Genomic DNA, 26,961 nt, shown 5'->3' with positions numbered 1-26,961 from the left:
TAGTGTGGTCTGTATGATAGAGAAGGTAATTTGCTATTTAGAGTTGTTTGGCAGTTTGAATGTTTTATGATTAGGCCTATTGGTGGAAAAAATTCCCTTCACCATACAAATGAAATAGTGCATTATTAAAATGAGAAAAGGTGAGATAAAGACATGAGCTATATCACAGATTGTCACTGCTACAGTGATTTCAGAAGGAGCCAAGCTTGCTGAAGTTCTTATATATTTTCATAAGACCACAAATGTTACATCGGTGCGCTTTGATCAGCATAGTGCCTGCTACTCAGAAATAAGGAAACTTACTTGACCAGTCATTTTGGATGTCATTACATGACACCATGTAGACTTCTGCTGCTGTCAGATACTCTGCCTGCACAAGTCAGGGATGCAGTCAGAGTGCAAGATCTTTGAACCAGAGGGAAAGCAGCAACCTCCCTCCAAAGCTTTAAAGTCCCGATTGTCATAGTCTTTCAAGGTTTCTCATGAGCCTTCATTGCTGATATTCAGTCTCATTCTGTTATAAATATACTATGAAGTAACAATTACTGATCTTTAGAATTTCCTGTTCATTTTGTTTACAAGGGGGTTGTAAAAAAAAATGCATAGCTCAGAAGAGTGGACACTGAGTACAATATCCTTCCCACAGGACTGATGCTCTAGTGTACTTTGGGAATGGATTTTTAATTAATTTCCTTTCTCTTTCATTCAAAAGACACATTTTTTCTTAAACATATTAGTCATGTTCAAGTAAAGATTTCTGCCTTCAAATCAAAAAGGTACTAAATAAATAAACATGTTTTGCAATAAAGTAAAAGAGCATTTGGACAATCCCTTGAACACTTTAAAAATAAGTTTTAAGTTTCCATTGTGATATGGAAAATTACTGGCATTTCTTATATACTTGAACTCTGTATAGGTGCTCTCCATATCAGGGGGTGAATCCAGCTCTCGGTTAAATATTTTCTCCTCACAGATTTTTTTCCCTTTCGTTGAGGTTCCCAAACAACCCAGGCTGACTTTTGACAGCTGAATGAAGTGAGGTTAAGTGGTCAACTTGTGTGATGAGCATCTCACAATTCAGTTCACCATTTGAATGCCCTCCTGCTGATTAAACAACCGTGACAGCGACAAGATTCACTCTTCCCCATAGAGAAAACCCTTCTCCACAACACTGACAAGGATACTGTACGAATCTAAAGACTACTCTTATACTTTTCATGTTATTGACTATGAAGGCTGATGGGAGGAAAAAATACCATTCAAAGCTTCCTCAAGTCTCTCTAGTTTTTTTTTTTTTTAAGGACATCATCTCAGGACACAAGCAATGCACATGTCCCAATGTTTGCTCCAGTGCTCTATGCTGACACTTAAGCAAACAGTATACTGAGTGATCACAGATGACCTGCATCATCCTATAAGTGACAAAATGAGAACTTTTGGTAACTCTAAGCAATGTAAGTAATGTCTTTGTGCAAATAGTTTTGTTTTCACTATGGGCTTTAAGAAACTGTGTGTACATTGAAAAATCACTGCAAAGCACAAGAGCATGTGGTGACTCACCTAAAAAATAAACCGTTTCTGTGTTAGCTATATTGATTTGAATGAATGATATTTCATTTTCAAAATGTATGAATATACAGGGTACATAATGAACATATGCAACACTAATAGTTGCCAAGTGTCCTTTGGCAGTTAGATCTGTTCCACTGGCAACCATTTGGTGCTGTCTGCTCAGCTGTGCTTGCAGGCTCTTTTTCTGTGTAAGAAAAAATGAAGATGTCAACTAAAAGACCAAAAAAGTTGGTGTTGCCTAGGGCTACATTATGTTCATGTGCATTTCACTTATTTGTCACTCTTGAACTTTCCAAATATTGACATTACCTGTAAGAAATTACAGTTTAAATAATTTTGAGGAAAAACTTAAATCTATGAACTCATTAAACACATCAATGTATAGTGTAATTCTGCTTTTTGACCATAAGAAATGCAACATCTTTTGACTTACTGAATCCATTAAAATAACCAAAATGTCAGTTTTGGCAACCAAAAACTGACATCTGGTTACCATCCTCTTAAATACCATCATGATGGTATCTAGCATCTCACTGGAGCTAATCCTGTGCATACAACCTCATAGGTGCACAGACACACCAACAACCTTTTATTACTAGAAGCAGGGCTTTGTTACTTTGGATAATGCTTACTGCAAAGTCACTCAACATACAGTATGCTCAAATGTCAGTATGGAGCACTAGGACAAATGATTAACTGGAGACTCGTGTATGATTTTGGTGTTGACCAACAGCCTAATATTCCAAAATGTGATGTATGACATGCAGTTTTGTTGATCTAAAGAGCTAAAGCTACATTTTTGAATTATATAATGTCCATCAATGAGTTGATTGATCTATTTGCTTTCAGTTAGCCTACATTATGCCATCCCAGGTTTTCAAGCTATTATTACATAGTATTTGGGTAAACAGTGCATATATTTTAATTTGGTTTCAATTTTGCATCTTATGCCTTAATTAGACTCCTATAAAACAATACATGGAATAGCAAAGAATCTTTTACAATAAAACTGTGTATCAATACTGAAACTTCAACTATGACAGTCCTGTTAAACGAAATTATTCCAATCACGAACCATCAGAGGAACAATGAAAAACAAAAACAAAGATGAAGCATGCAAACACATACAGACTGTTAGGATTAGGTTCCTTTGACTTTCTAAAAATAAAAAGTACACTACCTTTGACTACTTGTTTTAAATGCTTTTGAAATCACAGCATGAGGTTATGTTCTCTGAAGAAAGGGCAATGACCAGCATTTGATTCAGAGTGCTTCAGCATACTTGCAAAGCAATCAGTTCAGTTCAGCCTGGCACTTAGACTGGACAATTTTCCTGCGTCCAGTGTGTTGCATTACAAAATACAGTGTGAGTGCTTGAACAATAAATTAACAAATAATCAAAAAGTAACCACACATGAACACTATGAACATAACTACATAAAATAATCTTTTTGTTTAGCCCATTAATCCAACAGTGGGATGGTCTTTGCTTTCTAGCCAGTCAAGTCCACCAGAATGGGCAGTCTCGCTACAGATCTGTTGAAACAGTGGATCATTCATCAATTCCTCCGGTGTAGCATCTTGATATTGCCCTGGCTGCTGATTGGGGTCAAACAGAAGGTTTGTATCCAAAGTGTTCAAGTCACTGATGTTACTGGAGAGCTCAGATGTCATTCTGATTTCACCAGGGAACTCTGCCGCCCCAGTACCTAGCTCCGACACCTGTTCCATGAGTTGGCTGCCAGGAGTAAGGCTACTGTCAGTTACAAGGTCTTTAACAGTCGTGCCGAAACCCAGCTGCTGATGTTGCTGTTGTTGTTGTTGTTGTTGTTGCTGCAGCTGCTGAGGGTCCAGAGACAGCAACATACCCTGGCCCTGAAGTTGATTCTGCTGTCCTGAAGTGGACTGCAGTTGGTTGTCACCTGCAGAGAGAATCATTTGCTTATTCATACTGTTTTCCATAAGGTAGTTTGACCTCTGGAAAGTATATGTACTGGTGGAGTCAGTAGAGGTCATCAGTGTGTGGTGGTCATCACTACCGGGAAGGTTGGGGTCAGACTCTAGAATCTGGGTGAGGTTCATACGTGCAGTATAGCTGGATGACAAATTATTGATGCCCAGACCCCGCACAGTGTCATGGTCACCATCCATCTTACTCAGGAGTACACTGGTGATTTTTTTGTTGCTGCATTGTTGGCCCGGCATGGGCAGCACCTGAGTTTGCATCATGATGTTGAGTGGCACGGAGCGGCTCCTCTGAGCCATGCTGTTTACACCAAGATTTGTCTGGCTGTTGGCAAAAATGTTTAACACCTCAGGTGTTACAGGAGAATTAAAGGGAGACACTACAGTCCTGGGGATATTGGGAAGGCCGGTGTTTCCTGTGTTCCCACTCAGGTTTCGCTGGCGCACAGCAGGGCTTACGCTGCGGCAACGGAAAGCTGCAGTTGTAGTGGGAGTGCTGGTGGCTTTATTATCCAGAGGGGCTGGAACAGCAAAACCCTCCTGGTTGGTCATGTTGGCCATACTCGCTACTTGTTGCTGCACAGGGGAGATGGGGGTCAGGCGACCAAAATGGTTGTCATGGTGTCTTGCATGAGAATGGCAGGCTTGCCCAGGGATTGCAAAGGCATGGGGCTTTTGGAAGTGGTCATCAATCAGGCCTTGATAGTTCCGGAGGATTCCAGTTTCACTATTTGATTTGTTACTGTTGTAACTGCTATTCATCCATTCCAGCATGGTTTTGTCTGGGTGGGTCGCCATTGGCCTTTGCATCGGTTTGACAGGGCTGCAGGAGACAGCACTGTTATCAGGGTAACCGGTGATACTGGAGCTGATAGGTGTAAATGCAAAGGGGTTCCTGCACTCCACTGGACTGGGAGGCACGGTGCTACTGCAGTTGGAGTGTGGGGTGCCAATGGGGGTGTGACGACTGCTGCCCAGGGCACTGTCCACTGGGGTTGTAGAGGTGATGCGAGAGCATGGACTCTCCCTGGTCAGGCTATGGGGTCCTCCCATCATTTCAGAGGTGGGTGTGGGAGTGGGTGTCGGCGTAGGCGTTGGAGTTTGAATTGGGTTGCTTCCACTGTTTGCTGAGTGGTAGAAAGTGGTCACGGGCTGACTGGAGGACATCATTTTTCCTTGCATTATTGCCTGCTGGCCTTGCAGTGTTACACAACTGCCAAACTGCTGCAGGTTGTTAAGTTTCATCTGTTCCTCCATCTGCACCAGTTCCTCCACAATGCTGTCCTGGGTTACATCATCATCAAAGGAAAAGTAGTCCATATCTGTCTGCATTGCGAGCTGGCTGGAGGATGGAGCTTGACCCATTAAATTCAGAGGTTCTATGGCTAGGGTGGAGGAGATTTGCTTATGATCTGCTTGCTCTGCCAACTGGTTGAAGGTCTGGTGCTGTGTTCTTTCTAGCTGCCCTTCAGTTGAGACACAACTCGTAAGGTCACTCACATCCAAATGTTGTTGGACATCAGGGTTATCAGGCAGAGCTTGCACATGTGCCAATGTGTGCTGCTGTTGTTGTACTGGTGCATGACTGACTGGGGTGCTAGTTTCCCTGAAAGTGGAAGTGTTTTTCCTCTGCATGGAGGTCTGTGTTTTGGCAACACTGTGGAAGCCACTGGCTCTAAAGGAAGACTTAGAGAGTGCAAGGGCTTGAGCAGACACACCAGATTTCATTTTCACGGCAAGTTTTCCTATGGCTGGTGCACTTTCAGGTCTAACTGTAGCTCCAGGCCTGGGGGTGTTATTCACCATGGTATTACTCTCATGTCCAAGGTCGTCAGAGCCCTCTGCTGGCTGCTGGGGGAGGAAAACCCTCTTGACTGGAGAGATTTGAGACTCTGGACTAAGGCCAGAGCGTTTCCTGAGGTTTGTAGTAGCCAAGAAGCCTTCCTTGGGTAATGTTCTATCACTGCTTCCCACAAAGGATGGTGCCGTGCTGGCATTCAAATTTGAGACAGTGCTGGTATTCTGAGTGGAGGCAGTCAAGTGCAAAGTGCTTTCATTATTGCTGCTGTCTGAAGCTGCCACAGTGTTAGTGCTTGAAGACGAGTTGCCATTACATTTAGTGCAAGATGTTTCCTCCAGTCCTAAGGAGCCTTTAGTTTGAGGTATGGGCACACTGGCAGCCCTAGGCACAGCTCCTCCAGTCCTATTCATTACTGTTCCTCCTTGACTCAAATTGAAACTGCTAGGACTCCGGTCTTGGCTGTTCTTATGAATTGCTTCAACTTCCATTTCAACATCAACTGTTTGGGCATTAGAAGAATGCCCTGGCCTGGCTACAGGGGCCAAAATTGGGGCAGCAGATCCACTCCTCATCTTTGGACCAGGTCTGATTTCTTCTGCAGGCCCACAGCTGCTAATGCCTGCAGAAGCAGGGTGTAAAATGGTGTTGTTGAGGGAGGCAGTGGTAGTGCTACTATTGGGTGCAAGTGATATGGCTGTCATCTTGACTACATTGACTGAGTTGACATGGCAGGTAGGCATCACAGTCTTAATGGGACTGTTGGCGATTATCATGGTGGAGGGAGAGCGCAAAGTGATGGCACTTGAGGCTGAGGGTTTGGGTAAGATTTGGGTGTAGCGTTGCCGAGTTGTGCGGTCCCCCGCCGGACTCCCCAGAATATTTTGTGGAGTTTTGGGGCTCTGTTTCACAGGCTGAACTTGCTGGGTCACTACCTGGAAGTTAATCGGCAGCACTTTGCTCTCCCCGGTTCCCACTGGACTGGGGGGCAGCAGCTGATTGCTTCTCTGTACCTGCATATTTGGAAGAAATTGGGACAGTTGCAAGATAGTTAGGGCCTCAGACAAGATGCTTTCCATGCATGTAGCTATTGAGGCCATTTTTTCAATTTCAAACTTTGCACAAAAGTTTTGAACATTAAAACTGAGATCTTCATTGTGCATAAGAACAGTGTTTCCTCTGTGTTGTAGTTGTGTGCCACCATAGCAAGAATTCTACCACCACTGCTAAAGAACATGTGAAAATAAAATAAACAAAACAATTTAGTCTTACTACTTACTACTACTTTATCTAATACCAAAATAAGTATAGTCCAAATGTTTTAAAAGCAATGATTATTTAATGATTAAAAAATATCTTCTAATTTTTATTACTACAACCTCAACTTGACAAATAGCAACAGATGTAAAGCACAACTACAAATATCACCCAAAGCACCACATCTGCATAAAATGGTGGAGGAAACACTGATAAGAGACTTCTATTCTACAGTTTGGTTGTTGTGGCCTATTAAGTCAGTCCAGAAAACTCTTATATAGTTTTCCTATTGTTTATAAATTAAATTATATAACCTATATTCTGACTCAATTCAATTCAAATCAAATCAAAGACGTGAACTTATAAATTATTCACTCCAGATAGGACTTACCGTTTGAGAGTGCCACAGAATGGATCACACAAGAGTAACTACAATAATGTAATACGCTCCGTCCTGAAACTGAGAAGCTCTGCTTGCTTACCGTGATGGGGCTCGGGACAGCGGCTACCACAATGCCTATGGTTGGCTGAGGTGAGTGAAGGGTAGGGCTAACATTTAGGATGGAGTGTGCTCCAGGAATTCCCTCATCTGTCCGCTTGGCTTGGCCCTCTCCAGGTAAGGGGGAGTGTAGCTTCTGTTCTTGTTGCTTCCTCTGGATCTTCCGCTGGAGCTGCTGCTTTGCATCGATGGAAGGTGAGGGCAGGGTCGTCACTTGGGGCTGGAAGGAGTGGGCCTCTGCAGTCGGGACAAACGCTGAGACTGGCTGTGGAGACTTAATCCCTGAAGAAAAAGCAGGATAATTCAAATACAGAATTGTATGCCGGTGGTAACGATTAAGTTATATAATCGTATCTGTGTTACTGACAAGGTAACAGCTCATTGGACAATCACTTAATATGCACTGAACAAAAATATTAATTCAAAAAGTACATTTTGGTTGTGTTTCCTCAGCTAATATTACATCCACAAAAAAAATATTTTTTTCAAATCTTGCTCACAAATTTATTTACATGCCTGTTCACTTTTTTGCCACAATTAAGTGCTTTCAAACAAATTATTTTCAACAGTCACTAAGTAAACCATTGACAGTTTTTCCATGTTGTTTCTTTTTTTGTTAAAAGCAGTAAGAAGCAAGTGCCACCAGATGCCACCATTTACCTCTTCATCACAGAAGCCACACAGCTGACACAGACTGATTCTCACCTGTCGCTGTGCCGGTCATAATAGTGAGGGCTGCCACAGACTTGTTGCTAATGTAGTGGCTGCTGATTAAGAAGCGTGCCAGGTCTTCCACAGCATCGAACTGGCGACTCAGCACCTTTTGGGCCCACTCACACACCAGCCCGCACGCTGCAGATCGCACTTCTTCCTTTATGCTGTTGAGTTGGCCTTGTGACTCTGGGACATCACACTGGTGATATACAAAACAAATAAGTGGTTATATATGACATGTAGCAGCACAGAGTAATGACAAATCGGAGTCAAACAGGATGAGGATACAATTCTTAGACAATTAGACATAATTGTCTAAGAATTCTGAAATGGTAACATGGAAAGAGCAAAAAAAGGCTTACTGCATCCCCTGTTTTATGTATATCCAGACTGGGTAATGATGGCATGTGAACAAAGGCCCTCTTCCTTAGTCCACTGTAGCAATATGTAACCTGGGGTTAAGGTCAGAAACACTTTGGTCCACTACACGACTGTATGTTGGCAGTGTAACATATGGAGGATTTGCCAGCAGATATACACAAATGACAAATTTCCCAAGACAAGTATCACTGAACTGTGAGGCTGTTAGAAAAGGTTTACTCATTGTGAAGCTGTTCACAGGATCACACAGAGGGCAAAATCTGTTGCAAACTTTGATGTTCTTCTAAGGCATGTGATTTTTTTTTTTTTTTTAAGAACCAAAACAATTTGTTTTGCCTGCAGCAGCTCTCATCTGAGTTACAGCACTGCATACATGGTCAACAAATATATGTAATAATATCCAAAACAGCTATGACAGAGACAAGTATTTAAAAAAAAAAAAGATACTGATACATATATCTAAATCTTGCTGTGTTGATAACTGATTGACATTGTGTTTAAGTGCGTGAACTGCACAAATCTGACGTGATCATGGTAGTCATCCTTTGGAGCCAGCTACCGATGCTGCTTGAGCAGAGCAACCCTCGTGCTTGGACCTGTGCTTACTCTGACTGGCCTGCAGGTGGAGATGAAGGACTTCAGTCAGACTTCAGTATTAAACACTATGGGGCAATGGCACCACATGCACCAGATTTAAAGACGGTAGTAATAAAGGTTTGTGCTATGTCTCTTAGTGTGTGAAATTTGCTGTTTAAGTCCCACAATTTGGAGATAAAGAGGACCAGTCTTTATTCCGTGTATTTGATATTTGCAAGGGATTTTTTTTACAACTTGTGTTCATTTTCCTAAAATGTGTCAACTGTGTCAACTGAACTAGAAACCACTAGATTAAGACTGGAGGTGGAAACATATTCATCAATAATGTCAATCAATAATGTTTCTTATTCCAACTACGTTGACACTGGTTCATTCCTAGAAGTAGTAGGAGATAGAGTGCACATTTCAGATTTTGTACATTTTGCTGGCTGTAAGCACATTTGGTCAGTTTCTCAGGTAAACACTTGACTACAGTACCCATGTTATCTTTGTCTTTTTCTTCTGTGGTAATGCTTTGTAGTCACTAGTCAGAAATAGCTTTGTCTGATTAGATTTGCAAATCTGCAAACATAATTTCTGCTCCATGTTTTTCTCAAAAGATATTGCTAAAATGTTAGGTTTTGTCACAGGTACAGTTACTTGCTCAACATGCACACAACTGACAAGCCAGTACCAGTAAGACAGTTGTCATATCAGTCCATGTATTTATTAGAAAGGCTATTGCTGCTAAAATGTTTTGGTTTGTGGAGTAAAGGTGTTCCTTTTTTTTTTTTTTTTTTTTTTTTTTTTTTTAACTTTTCTCAATTTTTTTGTGCATTCAACAGCACAGGACAGGGTGAGATGAGTGTCTTGGAGTTGAGCTGTCACTTAGACTGAGAACTGATGAACTGCCTTCTGACATGATGGTGACATAATAATCACCCACCTACAAACTGCTGCTGCTGGAGTAACAGCAGCAAAGATCTGCAGCACTCAGTTAACTTTACCTCCATGCTGAAGCTTTCAAGTTGAGGACAAAACTGCCCAAAATTTTATCAAAGTGGCTTTGAATTAAAGTTTCCTTCAGGCTACGCAATGTCAAATCATCTTATGGTTAAAAGCGTTACCTGAATGTCTGAGTTGGATGGGATTCCAGTTACCGGGGAAAAGGCACGTACTACTGTGAGTACTGTCACACTCACTGCTTTACAATAGTTGTGACTCTTACAACTTGTTGGAGTGCAACTAAGATCACAGCATTTGGAAAAGTCAAATATCTGTTATGTGTTGATGCTCAGCAGGCAAACCTTAACTTATTCTGTTAAACATTATTCATTTAACTGGAAATATGTTTCAGGGCTCATAAAGAGTTTAATTGCAGATTAGCATTTGTCATTTTGGTTCCAAAATTGTTAACTATTTATAAATAATTTTAAGGATATGATATCATGCAGAAAACAATTAGGGGCACTAATATTTAATTATCAAACAATCATATAGCCCTTGGAATAATCTGAAACAGATCGTCGCAGGACGTGGAAATGTTCTAAATTCAACTGGTTTTCCCGGGAAGCATACTGAGTCTCATATGGCCTCGCAACAAGGATAAACAAAGTCTATTTTTGAAAAGAATCACGTTTAAAACAAAAATAAAATGTGTACACATGTTACCGTTTTAAAATGCTCTGCACCCTAACTCATTAAAATAAGTGAGCTATGACCTCACTTTACACTATAATAATTTCAGTAATCTGACTGAAGGTCATGGATACGCTAAGTCTAGCAGTGCAACGTCATTGAAAAAAAATTCTGAATCACAAATATGCGGTGAAGGTCAAGATCAGAGTGACTCCCCCGGTGGGGCTCTGCACTGTGCTGGTGCTCTGGAGGCACAGGGGGACTTTATTTGATTTCATTTGGCATCTATTTTTAGACAGTTTATGAACTGCAACAGCAGATGGTCTGTGACCAGAGCCCAGAGAGGGGCCAGATTGTTACAATCCATTCCAGTAAAGGATATTTCGATTTGCCTCTCATGCCAAGTCGACGCGCCTTCATGTTTGGAAAGACATTTTTCATCATCTTTCCAAAGTCTGCAGCACTCAGTGAGTGGTAACTCAGATTGTCACAGTAGCTCCTGAAAGACAGAATGAAGAAACAGAATCCATCAGAATCTGAATAAACACAATAATCCACCAGATTAGAAATATAGCATTATCAGCACAGTATACATTTCAGCTTTCAGCCAAACCACTGCATGTGCCTGGAAACCTAAATCCAAATCATATCAAGGCAGGCAGCTGTAATCACAACTATCAGTACAGAGCTTTCCTCAATTACTGGTAAAGGTTAGCCGGGAAATGGAAAAAATCTATATTCTATCTACTATTTTGCAGGTTTATTTTGAGATGTAATAATATTGATTAAAATATATAAAATAAACATAATGACGGTAATAATGCTACAACCACTACTACTGCCAGTACTACTATAGTAATAATAATAATGACGAAGTTTTTCAGCATGATGAAATTCCGTTCACAACACAGAGATTTCAGCAGATATTTTCAGAGTATCTGCTTGCAGTATGAGCTCTGCTCTTGGCCTCTCAGGTTAATTTAGAGCACACTACTAAATAACACGTAGGCTTTAACATGTGGAGTGAAATTTAAGTTGCATTTAATTTCTAACTATCTGAAGTCCAATAGCACTCAGGGAAGTCCACATCAAAACTCAGTGTTGGTTTTTCACATAATGAAGTGGAAGCACAGCAGATTTTTCAAACATTTTGAGACTTTTTTTTTTCCATGGACGTCTTAAACCAGTTTCAAGTTAGTGGTAAAAAAAAAAAAAAAAAAAAAAAAAAAAACAGCCAAGAAAATCTGCTCAATAATAATTTTAGGAAGACTTAAACAGGCTCTGTACCAAAGGCTGAAGCCCACTATGGAAACTGTTGCCATTCACTTTTGAAAAAACAAATCCTGGAGTACGGCACATTAGTGGAGTGCAGCAGATGACTTTTCTTTAAAGCCCTCTCCCCCGTCTATCCTAAGGGCGCCAATACTTCTGGAGGGCACAGTATTTCTGGTCACTAGTGGAGTTAAAAAGACAGTTACATAACAGCTCCACAGCATTTCAATGGCTGTCTCAGACTTTCCATTCTAATATTACCGACACATGGCGCACAGTGATTCCCATGCTTGCCGCATCTATTTATACTGACGCTTTAGCTGCCACTAATTTAAAAGAGAAAGGAACTCAAAACATAAATAGATGTTATACATGCAAAGCCGAGTGTCATTGACAAATGACAACAAAGTAAATAAAAAAGTATAATTTAAAATTAAATCAATTCAAAATTGGCTTGTTTGTTGAAAGACCAGATTATTATTTTTTTTTAATAATATCTGTCTTCTTAAAACAATTAGGCATAAAGACAACAGGGAATTTATGTTAAAAAATAACTAATGTAAATGTAATTTGCTAAAATGCTTTTGGCGCCGCTCGACAGGCTCACAGTTCTACCTACTTGTACTCATCGTAGACCTCCTGCTTAGGGAGCGAGGTCTCCGGGTGTTCCTCTAGGTGATTACGGATCCAGCTGAACGCGTGCATCTGCTGTGTGCGGCTTGATGACAAGGCGCTCTGGTCACTAGGATGTGGATTATAGATTAATATGGGACAAATGAAACAACAAAATATGACATTGGAGCGACTCAAATCCCTGTAACCCCCTTAAGAAATCATCCTCAGCAGGGTTCCGTCTGAGGAAATTAAATTACAGAGGCTTCATTTAGCTTTGATTTAGTTCTATACCATTGCGTGAAGATGTGGACCAATTGAGATAAAAACATCCAGAGGACTCAAATCTTCATTCAATTCCAATAATCCATGGTAGTGTTTGTAGCAAGGGGGTAGATGGGCACTATCTTGTGTGTTTGATAGCTGGCCTTTGTATTCTGTTGTAACCAGAGGTATCAAAGGGGCATTACAAGTACAGGTTGCAACAACAATCAATCACCAAAGTGAAAATGGATTGAGGATTACAAGCGAGGCACATTCAACAGTATACAATACAACACAATACTCAAACACTATATCATAAATATTCCATCATCTTTCCACGGGTATACATACAAAATCATATTTTTTATGAATGTTGGCCAAAAATAAGTGTATCGTTACCTTTTATCAGTGCTACTGCTGGGACCAGAAGGCAACTTAAGGTAGAGGTAGAGTTTTTCAACGTCTGAGAACTTCTCGACATCTTGCTATAGAAGAATGAGGCGAGGAAGACAAAGGCAATGTTAATGATCATTTAAGAGTTTCCAGTTCATCTGCACAAAGTAGTGTCCCCTCACTGTTAGACTGTTAGAGGTATATGCTGCAATTACAGAGCTCAAACATAATCAGGAAAGGTTCTCAGATACAGGCAAACCAGACCAGCAAAATGCATGACTGCTGAACATCTTCTTGTGCAGATGGTTCAATTCTTAATTTCCAATGAGGCTGATCAATAACTTATTGGCCCATGTAGACAAACAAGTAAAACTTCTGACTAATAAGACAAATTTTAAATCACAGACAGTCTACAGTATGCAGGACCACTTTCAAGACAAAGGAAGTGTCCCAACTGAATATAGAGAGGCAATGAGCACGTTTACATGCACACCATATTCCTGTATTATTTGGAATATCCACAATATTCCGGTTGCGCACGAGTCATGTAAATACGTACCGAACCTGATTAAGGTCATATTCCGGTTGGAGAAAATTCCGAATAAGACCCCTGGCATATGCCTGTTTTAACCAGAATATTGTGCCATGTAAACACCTTAATTGGAAAATGCCCCATACCGGAATATTCAGTTACGTCTGCGCATGCTCGATTCACAATGAATCCTTAGGCATCTTTGTTGCTATGGTTACTGCAAGCAGTACGACATGGCGAACAGCATGGTAAAAAGCAGCAAGAGCCAGGAGACTGCAGTCTGCCTTCAGCTAATGAAAGACTTAAATATCATGGAGTATATCGATGGGAGAAAACACAGCGACAGCTTCTTCTTCTTCTTCTTCTGTATTTCCGACAGACCAGATGCCTATACGCGTACTGCTGCTCCCGCAGGTTGAAAGTTGCATTACATAAGAGCGTGGAATACGCCGAAACACGGGAATATGCCAAGTAACATGTAAACGGAATATTCCAGTTGCTGCAGCGCATATAAATACCTTATTCGGAAAATTACCTTAACCAGAATATTGACCCAAATCGGAATATGGTGTGCATGTAAACGTAGTCATTGACAAAGCAAAGAAAACAAGACAATGGATAGAAATTGGAGACAATTTTTCATCTTGGCATTTGACAAAACAAAATACCCTCATGTTTACCAGGTCCAAAGCTACAACCATCTGCATAGCAAATACACCTCATAGCAAAACATAGTCACGATAAATATGACGAAAAGTAGGGAATGAAGCACTGCAGGAAACACTGGGCTGCATTCCATGAGTGCAGAGGAAAGTTTTTCACCCTGTGATCAGGTCTCAGATGCTCATCTGTGGAACTGTAATGATGCAGATCAGCTTCACCTCCAGTAACTAACATCATTCACCAGCAATAAGGTAACAGCAAGACTGATAGCCATGAATCAACAGATGAAAGCAATTTAAACTCAGTATGAACGCCGTGGGTCGTTTTCTAGAGTGAGAAAACACAAAAAGAGGCACAAAGAAATGTGTCTGCTTTTCTGTCTCTCTCGCACTCACATTCGTCACTCACATAGTAACATGCATGGACTGAATTAACCCAACTTCACTGTGGGCGACAGCAAGTGCTTGAGCTGCAGTCAGCAACTCATCTAACTTCCTTCTTCAAAGGGAAAAGGAAACATGATATGGTGGTGGGAATGGAGTAATTTAAAATCTACTTGATTAGAAGGCAGCAAACAGTGTTTAGCATCAAGCAATCCTCCTTTACACTGGGGAGGAGAGGTCTGCATTATGACTCTGTATATTCTTGAGAACATCTTACGACAGATGCCAAAAACAAAATAACAACCAGAAATACCACATCCAAACTTGACTATTTTAAGAAACTTGGGACATGAAGTAGATTTTCTCTTTTTTTTTTTTTCCATTTTGTATCAGTCCAGTGAAGCCAGAGGGACAACATTATCCATAAACAGCAGAGATATCTTTGAACTGTACACTTTCCACACTTTGGCCGCAACTTGATATCCTGTCCATGAATAGCACAAACTGGAGAGGGAACAAGGCACATCCTTGTCCGATGCCCACCTTAAACGTGCTTGACTTACGGCCAAGACTGCAAGCACAGCTCTCGCTTTGAGTGCATACAGACCGAATGTCTCACAACAGTGGCCAAGGCACCACGTACTCCCACAACACCTACCAAAGGATGCCATGGGGAACATGATTGTAAGCCTTTTCCAAATCCACAAATTAAGACATGATTTGCAAATTCCCATAAAGCACCTGACGAAGACAGAATTGGGTTGTTCCTCCTGAATGAAGTTTGGCACTCAGCTGGAGGGTCCTTTACAGCACTTTGGCAGAGTCAATGGGGTTTAGGAGTTTCATAGGAAGCTCAAATCTGATTTTTTGGCATATCTGCTTTGAGCTGCACAGAACAGCCACAAGCAACCAGATTTGCACTGGATTTGCAACAGTTTTCATCAAAAGGCACCAGGCACTGCTTCTTGGATGGGTCCACATCCTTCACTTTATGGAACCAGCAGTGGCAGCAACAACAAGCACAGCATATGCCGTCTCCTTTATAGTCAGTGTTGATGTGTGCAGGAAACTTGGGGTGATCCTGGACAGCCAACTATCTTGTGCTGCAAAACCTGCTGCATCTGCCAGAAGGTTTTGCCTCTATAAGATTCGTAGAATCTTACACAACTCCTGGTACAGGTGCTTGTCTTCTCTTGCCTATGCCACCACAATGCTCTTTTGGTAGGACTACCCACTTCTGCCATCAGACCACTGCAGGGCATCTCAAATGCCACAGCCTATCTGCTGTTCAACCATCCAAAATTTGCTCATGTCACTCACTTCACTGGTTACAAATCTCTGTTTGCAGAAAATTTAAGACACTGGTACCTGTGCTCGCCTACAGGGCAGTACATCAAACTGTCCCTCCATATCTACAAGCTCTAGTAAGGTTCCTCTAGCTTGTTTCGCCCTTAATAGGTCTTCTTGCCCACAGATCACTAGGTGGTCTAAAAAGTCATTCATCACAATCTTTTCATTCCTTGCACCTTAATGGTTGATTGAAGCTTTCACCATCTGACAGAATAACTGAAGCACTAACCATCTTTTGCTGGGGACTTAAAACACATCTCTTCAGGATCCACCTAGACCCTCCTGCACCCTACTTGCAGTAACTTATCAGACCAGACCCTATTCCCGACTAAGAAATCATATATATTATAACTATGTATACATACAAAAAATCTATGAAGCTACATATTACTTTTGAAGGCTTAATTGGTAATGATTGTGATATATGTTCTTACTTATTTACTTAATCTACTTGGAAGTCTCTTTGGATAAAGCATCTGCTGAATGATATAATGTAATGTAATGTACTCAATAATTTCAGCACCATGACAGGACGTTGCCTGGATATAGAGGAACAGAATAATTTTTCTACCATAAGCTGGTTGTAAACAAAACAACTGTCATGCACTAGTCAGCATAGGCACACGTTACTGTGACAACCAGTATGCAAGCAAACGACTCTACAGTCTGAACAAACAAATTAGATGTGGTCACTTTTATCTTGAGGTTTGGACAGTAAGCCTAAAAATCTGATTTGAGAATGAAATCAGATTTGCCTTGCAGTGCAAACACAGACAAAGTTCACCTTCCAGAACCTCTTTTGAGTTGTTGTTTTTTTATGCTTTTTAAGCAATGCCCTGCTGCACATTCACACAGTTACACACACTCACACCTGGAATCAGCCCAGTACAACCACAGTCTGCACTGCTGACCACTGAGTAGTTCCATTGGAGCAGCAGGGGATTAAGTGCCTTGCTCAAGGGCACATCAGCTGTGGGTTATTCAGGAAGGAGAGGGTGCCATTCATTGACTCCTCCCACACAGATTATAGATTACTGGCTTGAACCGTGGAACTGTGGAAGCAATAACTTAAAACCTATGTCATTAAGCCTTCTCACCACAATGGTTCTGCTGCACTAAGCACGGTTAACTAACCATGTCTGCAGGTTTGCAACCACTGCATGCCAAACTGTGACCCAGTGGATACGCTGTCACAATGTGTGATGTCTCCCCCGCGCAGGAGTCACCCATGGTGACAGGCACCAGGCAGGTGTGGAGATTCTCACGTCCCCGGCCGGCTGCCGAATAGTTGGACTTTCTCCGAGAGGATGAGGGGGTCGCCTCAATGCTTTGTGGACAGGAAAACTCTGTTGTTTGCACATGTGCAGCCTGCAGCAGTTTAGAGCAGCAACTACAGTTAAACTTATGTAAATATATTTTTCTTTTCAGGCTACTCCACTTTACTCATATCAAGCCAGAGGGTGAACTTCTGTCTAAATTTTTGGAGCAAAACAAAAATGACTATCATATCTAATACATACTGAAAAAATCACAAGGAAAGTGAAGACCATAGACAAAGTTTTACACTAAGTCGATATTGAATGTGTAAAGATATGGAGGGGAAAAAAAGATGCATTAACACAGATGCACAGCCACAGGCACACAAGCTATGTACACACATCCAAATGGATGCAGACGGATACACAAAGCCAGACAGGCTTTGGCAGGACTGGGGAATCTGTGTGACAGCAGCCTGTGAGGTGAACTCAAATCCCCTGCTCTTAACCCTTCCCTGAGGACTGGCCTCTGCATGGGGAGCGTATACACAGCCTGTTACGTGGAATGTACACACACACACACACGCAGTGCCAACACATGCCCTCATTCAGTGCTCTTTACTCCTTTCAATTGGTTTCTAAGAATAAACGTTCTTCCCTCCATCTTTTCTATTCGCTTTTCTGTTGCTAGGGAACCACGGCTCACCAATGGCTAAAGGTAACACTCACTGAGCAGTATGAGCCATGGGGAAAAGAGGTAAATACAAATGGCTCCTAACAATAAGGATTATCCTTTTTAAAATTAAGGACAATAAGACTGAGTAATGCATGTCTGTGGGCTGCATTTCAAGGCCAGGCATGCAACTGTTGTAAAACTTTATCACACACATCCAGCTCAACATGACTTCATGTCTGTTGCCTTGGATTGGCTATTCCAGCATGGTTTTGTGTTCTCATTTATACACAATGAACTCTTATTTTCACTAAAACGCATGTGCACTGCTGAGTTTTTATCAGCCCTTTTTCAAATGCAGTTGATAGGCTTTTCAGCAGCTGGATAGGTAGTAAATGTCAATAAACCAAGCCCAAAGCAGCCCAGTTAAAAATGCTGAGATTCTAGCCTGAACTGACCTGGACCCGTCATGACCCATCAGGTTTCTGGCTATGAGTCAAAATTCAAATACACTATGGATTATAAATTTATTTGCTAGTAGCTTGTGCTATTTTGTGCGGCTGTGTACTGCTAGGTATCTCCATGACTAGGCTGTAGCACCGTGGGAGCTCTTATGAAGACAAGAAACATCAAGTTTTAAGTATAGTATTACGGCTATGCTCCAGTATATATATCATCAAAAAACAGATATTACTTCCAAATGATACTGAGCTACAAGCTAAGAAGGCTGTGACTACATTCAGGGGTAAATTTGCCATAACTCTTGGTCTAAGCTTTATATCAGAAAGTGCAGTCAAAGGCGGTGACTTTCATCATCCCTTGGTGTTAGCTCAGGTTTTCCCTCAGAACTGCCTGAACGTGTTGAAAATTAAGGCCAACCATTTGAATAAAAATAATGAATCACATTTACTAAATAGCTAAATGAGAGTAACTTTATTAAAATGCAATTGAGTAGACCGATCACATACATTTCTTCCAGCTTAATGCACTTGATTATAGCTTTCTGCAGATGCCTACAAGGGTTTATTATTATTTTTTTTTTTTAGCTATTCTGATCAATAAATCTACCTTTCATTGCATGCTACAGCTTGGGGTGGAGCGACACATTTGGGAGGAGGGTGTAGTGTAACCCCACCCCTAAATTGTTCCACTGGTTGACGGCTCATGTCTTTCTATGGATGGTAATCCATGGATGGTAATAAAATTCCCAAACCCTGGTTGTTGCATGATCCGCAGCTTAACCGCAACTTAGCCAGAGTCAACAGAGACAAGTAAGACAGGACAGAGAGAGGCAACGAGAGAGAGGCCAAACTCCAACCAAAGCCCACAGATAGAGAAAGTCAAACCACGACAATTGTCTGCTGTGAGAGAGGAAGAACAGTGCAGTGCTGTGTTTTGGCCATCGGGGGCAGTGCTGATCACTTGTTAAACAGATTAGACTATATGGCAGGCAATGGGACTAAATGCTAGGCGTGTAACGATTCACTCAATTCACATTTCAACTTGATTCATGATCACAGGGTTCACGATTCAGTATTCTCACAATATTTTGAATGAATTTTATTTGAGAAAAGATATGACTGAAACATATTCCCTTTTTTCTGAGGCATTATCAATGCAAAATAATGCGTTTTCCTCGTCTTCATAACATTTTAAACAAATGTATCTTTAGAGCTCTGAACAGAGGTATAAAATTGTAAATAAAATGTGTTGTAGCAGTTTTACCAAATAAAAAAAAATAAAAAATGCACAAAACAATATGTTAAATCACATGAACAATGCAAAATCACCAGGACAGGCATCTTCAATCTCCAGGTGCTCATGACTTCATGTTTTTGTAGTCTTACTTTATTTTTCTCCACTGTTTGGCTGTGCACCAGATGTGCTGCTCTCCCAAATGCAGTGAAATTTTTTAAAAACTTTTTTTTTGCCCCTTTTTCTAACCACTGATATATAATATTTTATTATAGATCTATAATTTATTTTATTATAAGTCAGTGTTTTTAACAGTCAGTCAAATCCCATTGAACCCTATAAACTGTAACAGGAACTAAGCCTTGATGGTACATGAAGAACATCAGTGTATTGCTATGCAAATTTTGCATCTTGGAGCCTCACTGCTGGCTGAACTCACAGGTGGAGTGGCTGGTAAACAGGCTCCAGTGTGTAGTAAAAAAAAAAAAAAAATTAGAAAAATAGTTCCAAGATACAGCATCTATCTGATGGGGGCAAAAATGTCTCTGCTGTGATATCACTTTTAAAGAAGCTGGAAACTGTTTCAGCTGGAAACTGGAGCACAAACATTGATACTTTTTGTTTGTGTTGTGTTTTAGGGACCCGATGGATTTTTTTCCCGGTGTGTTCCGCCTCTCTTGTTACCAACACAAACTGTTTACCTTCATAAAACCACTCAGACTACAAATGGCAACTACTTGGACTATAGCAGAAACAGAAATGGAAACCAGAATACCTCTGATACGGCAAGGGACCCAAACAGTATCGGTATGAATCAAATACTACGTCAGATGTCCCTCGCCTACATGCAGGTGAGGGACAAGGGAGATTTTGGTGTCAGAGGTGTTCCGGTTTCCATTTCTGTTTCCGCTGTAGTCCAAGTGGTTGTATGAAGTCCATGTGGGGGGCGAAAGAGGCGGAAAGCACTGGCAGAAATGTCACCTGGACTTAAAGCACCTAAAAAAAAGCACAAAACACGTAAGAGAAATAGAAATGGAGTCCGGCTTGTTTCCAGCTACACTCGAAAACCTACCGCCTGTCACCCCCAGAGGCTAAACTGTCCTCAGATGGTAGCCGACGGGTTCCAGGACCGCACAGTGCATGGGATATAACCTCAACTGCTGTGCGTGAAACATTTGTGCTGATCATTATGACAAAGCTCCTTGCAATGCTATCTTGACATAGACAAAAATAAAGCATTTTGTGCACTCGTCCCATTTAATGAACACAGATTTGAAAATGTACATATGACAACAATGTATACAAGCACAACGCTCTTGAGAATACTCACCAAAATGTTTTCCACTTTGGACTGTACAGATTTGCTGTAAAAAAAGAGAGATAATAAAAAAGTATTAGTATGAAGCCAGTGTAACACGAGCACTGTGCCCAAACTGTATTTATTTATAAAGCAGAGGAATGTTTGGTATGAGACACCCGTCCTATCAGCATCTCTCAGGTCATGTATCCTCCGACCAAGAACACATGTTGTCATATGTAAGAAGAGAGACAGGCACTGCAGGAACAATCTCCCGGCCAGGGCGCCCTTCAGTATCAGACCCCCGGTGATTCCACGGCACTCGCCAAGGGGGGAGTGCCGTTCGATTTTTCACTTTTGATTTCATATCAAAAAGTTTCCACCTTTTACTCATGGGTCTTTTTTTTATCATATTAATCGCCCTTATTTAAACATAAACCATAAAACTTTTAAATCACAGAGATCTCCTTTCAATAGTGTTGCCATGTATTGGTTTGTCATCCCTGATACTTCAGCAGTTGTGTGTGCTCAGTTCACGGTAGAGGTCGACCGATTCATCAGTTTGGCCGATTAATCGCTGCTGATAGGACGCTTTACAAACTATCAGTATCAGCAGAACGTGGCTCCGATAGTGGCTGACAGGTAGAACTAAAGCATTAAAATGACCAATCATAATCCTACACAAAAATTACTTTGTCCTTAGACACAGCGGACATGACTGTGTACCCTAAATGATTCACATATGAATAAATACATGAATAACATGAATAAAATAATAGTTTAAGTGCTGTAAACAATAATGAAACAATCTTACACAATAATTGACTTAATTCTGCAATAGCCCAAAATAATACAGAGAAATTATTCCTTCTGTAAAGCTCAACATTGAAAACTCTGTATCCTCCATTACAACTGGAATTAGTCACTTTGAGGGGAAAGAATTGCTAAAAAATAAATGAATAAATAAATAATTTTACATACTAGATTTCTTTACTGTTTGATTTTCGGCTCCAGATTTATTTCGATTTATTCCACGCAGACTGGTGTGCGTGTGTGTGCAAGGGTTATACAGGTTAGAGCTGATTAGCTGATTAACCAAATATCAGCTTTTTCCTGCCCCAACCCATCGTTATTATATTGGCCTATATCCTTCAGTAAAAGGAGGCCAGGCACAACAAAGCATACAAGGTTCAGCTGTGGCGGCGGGGGCAAAGCAAACACACTGACTGCACTTGTGCTAATCATTATCTTGACGGCGAGATAGAGGGGAAATTGGAGGGAAAATAAATTTCATACTCAGCTTACAATTTTAGGCTGGAGATACTTAAGATTGAAAGCAATACAGCATTAAAAACAAACCAGAGACGAGAATAACCTCAGCCGGGTCTAATTCCTAATCTGTAATCTGCAGACAAGTCAGGTTGTTGTTAGTTGTTAGAGACAGGAGGTAGGTCACGCTGCGGGACTCTCCGTGACACTGGGCAGGTCAGCATCAGGAGATCGTCTAAGCCATGACAAGAACAGTTCACTTTAATTGACTGTTACCAGGGGGCCGTGGGATTTCCTACTGTTGACGGACGTCCATCATTAATCTGCTCCTAAGACTGGTTCAGCAGCTCCACTGAACAACACCTGACAACCTCTGCTGCAGCAGTGACCTGGTGGCATCATGAAAAGTAACAAAGAATTTGGGGCAGATTATGGCAAAAGATTCTCCAAAGCCCGTCACTCCTTATGGCCTGAAGTTTGTTGAGTAAAATTCTAAGTGGAAATCTTTCTGATCACGCCGAAGGTTGACTTGTCTGTGCGTTACTTAACAAGCTCAGTCTATAATCACACACATCGTTATGAGCTTACCTAGAAGAGCTGACACCCACCAGGTATTGGTGCTCATAAAAATCCCTCTAAATCATTATTAAAAGGTCCGACTTTACTTACTTTGCGTGAAGCGTTCTTCAATGTAGATGTTTTTGAACTGATTTTATCCCTAATCAAAGACAGCTGCAAAAGCTTTGTCGGATTCTTTTCGGGAAACACAAACAAATTCGTTATTTTTTGTGGACCAGGCCTAATGAATGCTCCGGTTCACAATCACTTGTTCATGCTTTAACTGTATAGACCTTCTATAATTATCCACAGGCCGCTGTTCTGTCCAAGCAACTGCTTACTTATGAGATCTTAAATTTCATTCTGTGGCTCTGTGCGTTTGTGGGCCTGACGTTAATGACCGCTGGTGCGTTTTGGAACACAGAATTTCATGTCTGGAACGAGCGCAGGAGGAGCCGCAGCACTTCACGACAGCAGAGCAACCGGCCAAGAGCGCAGGAGCCGGCCAGGGGTTGTTATTGATCATTGACAATTAGAAATGGATCATTTACAAAGATGGCAACATCCAGCAACATTAGAAATTACTTTTATTTCCAGTTCAGTTCAGTTTCCCTTCCCACACAAATACCGTTTTTGATGTTGTTTTTTTGTGTTCACCTCCTCATCATGTTCTTGCCCTTCATTATAGCTGAGATGTTGCCTCACTTGCAGAAAATCACCTATGTGACTGTGCAATGTGACATTTGACCACGTTTTTTTTTTTTTTTTTTTTTTAATCTGACCTAGTAAAGCTGAAAAAAAAAAATCGTGCTGCAGTCTCAGTTTGAAAACAAAACAGGACCGGCTATGTCACGACTTGCCGCACGGAATAACTGATGATGTGACTCAGGCTTAGTGATTCACGACAAAATCCACTCAAAGTAGCCAGATGACACACTCTTTGTAAAAGCCCAAACTCCTGAGTGCTGATATCAGAACTAGAAGTTGATGTTTTTTAAAATCAATCTCACGGCTATACAAAGTTTTATTGTTGTCACTGTCTAAACCCAAGTTCACTGAAATACATACCCAAACGTCTTTAATATTTTGTTGCTTTTCCAGTGACATACTATATATCAAGTGAAAGAATTTCCATAATTTGGAGAAGACTAAGGATTATTAATATATAAGGTCATTTTCAACCCATAATGACACTGTACCTTGTCATATGACAAAACGATATTTAAATCGTCTTTTATATTCACGAATGGGAGTGCATAAACATGTGCAAAACAACAGAAATACTGCAAAACTATCTTCCTTTCTTTACATGAGCCCTTCTTTGTATATTATATTCAATCTAAATGATCTGCACAAAATGATGGCCAAGATATGATGCAAAGATGCACAAAGTGACCAACATAAAGTGCAGTATGATTATGTGTGTATAGTAGTGCACTGTAACTGTATGTTTATGCAGAGCCCATGCTCATGCACGGTTGCAGCTCTGATCCAGCACTATTGCAGGACACATGAACTTGCTGACCCTGATTAAGACCGCCTCATTCTGCCTTAAACAACCCAGCCGCAGCAGGTCACTGAGGTGAATCCTCTTTATTGTTGGTTGGCATTCAGTTCTATATTTTTATACTCTTCTTTTTCCTGTTTTCTCAAAAAAAAAAAAAAAAAAAAAAAAAACACAGCCTCACAACTGATGGCTCCTCCTTCCAGCTGCATAAAGTAAACAAGCGTCACAACAGCCACAAAGGTTCAGTCCTAATCTGTGTGTGTGTGTGTGTGTGTGTGTGTGTGTGTAACCTGATTGCTTTCCATTCACCTACACTGGCGGTGGCTAGAGAACTAAAGATGTGCTCTCTCACTCTCACTCTCTCTCTCTCTCTCTCTCTCTCTCTCTCTCTCTCTCATCCCTTTGCAAGCACGCTCAACCATATTGAGTTGTTGTTCCAGTATATTTTCCAATATGGCCAGACATGTGGCCTCAGTTACAATACAAAAATGTATTGCTTACTTGAAATATAAAATCTGTCTTCATTTAGAAATGGAAAATATCTAGCAGGAGTTGCTCTTCTTTTTGTTTACAAAAAAATGCAATGTCAAACTTTGCAATCTTTGCATTTTGCTTTTGTCATATTACATTTCACATAAACTTGGCACTGATTCAGAATTTCAGCTGTTTTTCTGCAACCACTGGCACCAGCTATCTTCATTTCACATTGTTAATTCCATCCTTTATTGTTTGGCCATGTGTGGCCACTTTATCCCAAATTTGTGTGAAATATTACACCAACTGCGAGACCCACTGAGCTCTGTAAAATAAATTGAAATGTCTGGGCAAAGTCATGTGCATGCATCAAAGACAGCATAAGCTGCATTTTTAGACAACCTTGTGTTTCAATAGTCTGCCGGACAGCAGCATTCAACATGCTGCTGTTTGACACAGATTCTATGAAACCGGACTCACTCCAGCTAAACTAACAAAGTCAGTTCATGCATTGCTCACATTACACAGCCAACAGCAAATCCCAAATGCAGGCAGCACTCTGAGGAATCACAACATACAGGAAAGTGTTTTCTCAAAATGGAACAAGTGTGTGGCTGACAGGGCTGGAGAGAAGTGCCTGTGTGTGCTATGGAGATGAGTGGACCTCTTGGTTAAGGAAAAAAAGAGATCTAAAAATGAAGTGAGACTCTAATCTGATAGAATTAAAATGGATAGAAGCAATCTGATACTGAAGAAATGACCTTAAATCTATCAGACTGTAAACAAGCCAGTGATGAGGAGGGGGCGGGGAGGAGGGGGGGCAGACTCCTATTCCCAACAGTACCGCCTTGTTTGGGACTTTTTTTTTTCTTCTTCTTCTTTTAACGCGATCGCACTTTCCAATACAACAGCTCTCGGTGCAGCGCTGTCCGCCAGAGCCCTCTCCGGCCTGATCAACAGATTATGATCACCAGACGACATTTTAAATGTCAGCATCAACAGCAGGCATTACAAATCCACGCTGTTTACGTTGTTGTTATGGGGCGGGGTAGCGGCGGCTTCCCGCTAGCTAGATCGTGACATGGCTACGCTGCTCCGCCGCTGACAGACATCAGATCACACTAGCTAGCATAGCAGTGCAGCTCACTAACACATGTCACGTCCCTCTGCTCTCCTTACCAGACGGAGTTCTTGATCCTGAGCTGCAGGGCGCCGGCCTCAGCGCCCTGCAGCCCGGGCATCAGGGCCGGCAGGCTCCCCGCTCCCGGCTCCGGCTGCTGCTGCTGCTGCTGCTGCTCCTCGGCCATCGCGCTGCAGCTCGGGATGGGAGGAAGAGGTGTGTGTGGCGGCGGGAGGCGTGTGTGTGTACTCCAGCAAACAGGCTCAAACAACATGAGCCGGAGGACGCCGTGCTAATGGGATAGCACTGCCTGTTGTTACCACCCACTTCTTCCACATTTCTGGTTCCAACTCCAACACTTGAGGTTTTAACAGAGGCTGTCCGACCGAACCGTGCTGCTGTCAAACGCCAAACATGCACGCATGTGTGCGGGGATGGAAACGAAAGCGCGTGTGAATAAAATAAAAACAAAAGAAAAAAAAAACAAGTGTAGCTGATAGGGAAAAAACTAGGTCCCCCGATCTGCTCCGCTGCCTTCACGTTGTGGGATTTCTTTACATGTGCACGGTGAGAGAACTAGTCACTTGCGCATGCGCATTAACACCCCCACTATCCAAAAACAGTAAATACCTAGCCATAAGACATTACTGATTTACACACACACACACACACACATATATGTATAGAGAGAGAAAGAGACAGAGATACATATAGCTATAAATAAATAAATACACTATACAGTACTATACAATAAATAAATTTATCCTCGGGGATCAATACAGTGTTTCAGATTCTGATTCTAATAGTTTGTTATACATATATATATAACACAATACTGCCAAAAAAAAAAAAAAAAAAAAAAAAATTGCCAGGAGATATTACATAATGTATTATTATTATTATTATTATTATTAGTAGTAGTAGTAGTAGTAGTAATAGTAATAGTAGTAGTAATAGTAGCAGTAGCAGTTGTAGTAGTTGTAGAAGTAGTAGTAATAGTAGTAGTAATAGAAGTAGTAGAAGTAGTAGTGGTAGTAGTATATTAATTTAAGAAAAAAAAAAAAAAAAAAAAACATAAATGGGTATTTCAGTGTTACCGGGTGCTCAATGACAACAGTTTGCATGTGCACATACAGTACAGGCCAAAAGTTTGGACACACCTTCTCATTCAATGCGTTTTCTTTATTTTCATGACTATTTACATTGTAGATTCTCACTGAAGGCATCAAAACTATGAATGAAC

At 41.1% G+C, this 26,961-nt stretch overlaps 1 protein-coding gene across 1 annotated transcript; it reads right to left on the bottom strand.

The window, feature by feature from the left end:
* Positions 1–448: 448 nt before the first annotated feature.
* On the bottom strand, positions 449–26,264 carry LOC115357017 (DNA-binding protein RFX7-like). Its single transcript, XM_030048341.1, has 9 exons — positions 25,778–26,264; positions 20,824–20,857; positions 12,948–13,033; positions 12,292–12,414; positions 10,783–10,899; positions 8,168–8,252; positions 7,797–8,004; positions 7,075–7,373; positions 449–6,348 (listed from the first exon to the last, which is right to left on the bottom strand). The coding sequence occupies exons 1-9, from the start codon at positions 25,990–25,992 to the stop codon at positions 3,028–3,030; spliced, it is 4,488 nt and encodes a 1,495-aa protein (XP_029904201.1). The 5' UTR covers positions 25,993–26,264; the 3' UTR covers positions 449–3,027.
* Positions 26,265–26,961: the final 697 nt, after the last annotated feature.

Source organism: Myripristis murdjan, chromosome 3 (genome assembly GCF_902150065.1).
Source record: "Myripristis murdjan chromosome 3, fMyrMur1.1, whole genome shotgun sequence".
In the NCBI taxonomy this organism is placed as follows: domain Eukaryota; kingdom Metazoa; phylum Chordata; class Actinopteri; order Holocentriformes; family Holocentridae; genus Myripristis; species Myripristis murdjan.
The sequence above is the reverse complement of the archived record's forward strand: the minus strand, read 5'-3'. Positions and strand labels throughout refer to the sequence as shown.

What these genes read in the sequence shown, in the direction of transcription:
- LOC115357017 (XM_030048341.1), bottom strand. Translation starts at nt 25,992, where the DNA reads ATGTTGTTTGAGCCTGTTTGCTGGAGTACACACACACGCCTCCCGCCG. An exon ending in TACATAAAACAGGGGATGCA is followed by an intron (nt 8,005 to 8,167) that starts GTAAGCCTTTTT and finishes GTATATCACCAG; the next exon opens with TGTGATGTCCCAGAGTCACA. An exon ending in CTGTCCCGAGCCCCATCACG is followed by an intron (nt 6,349 to 7,074) that starts GTAAGCAAGCAG and finishes CCAAATATGCAG; the next exon opens with GTACAGAGAAGCAATCAGCT.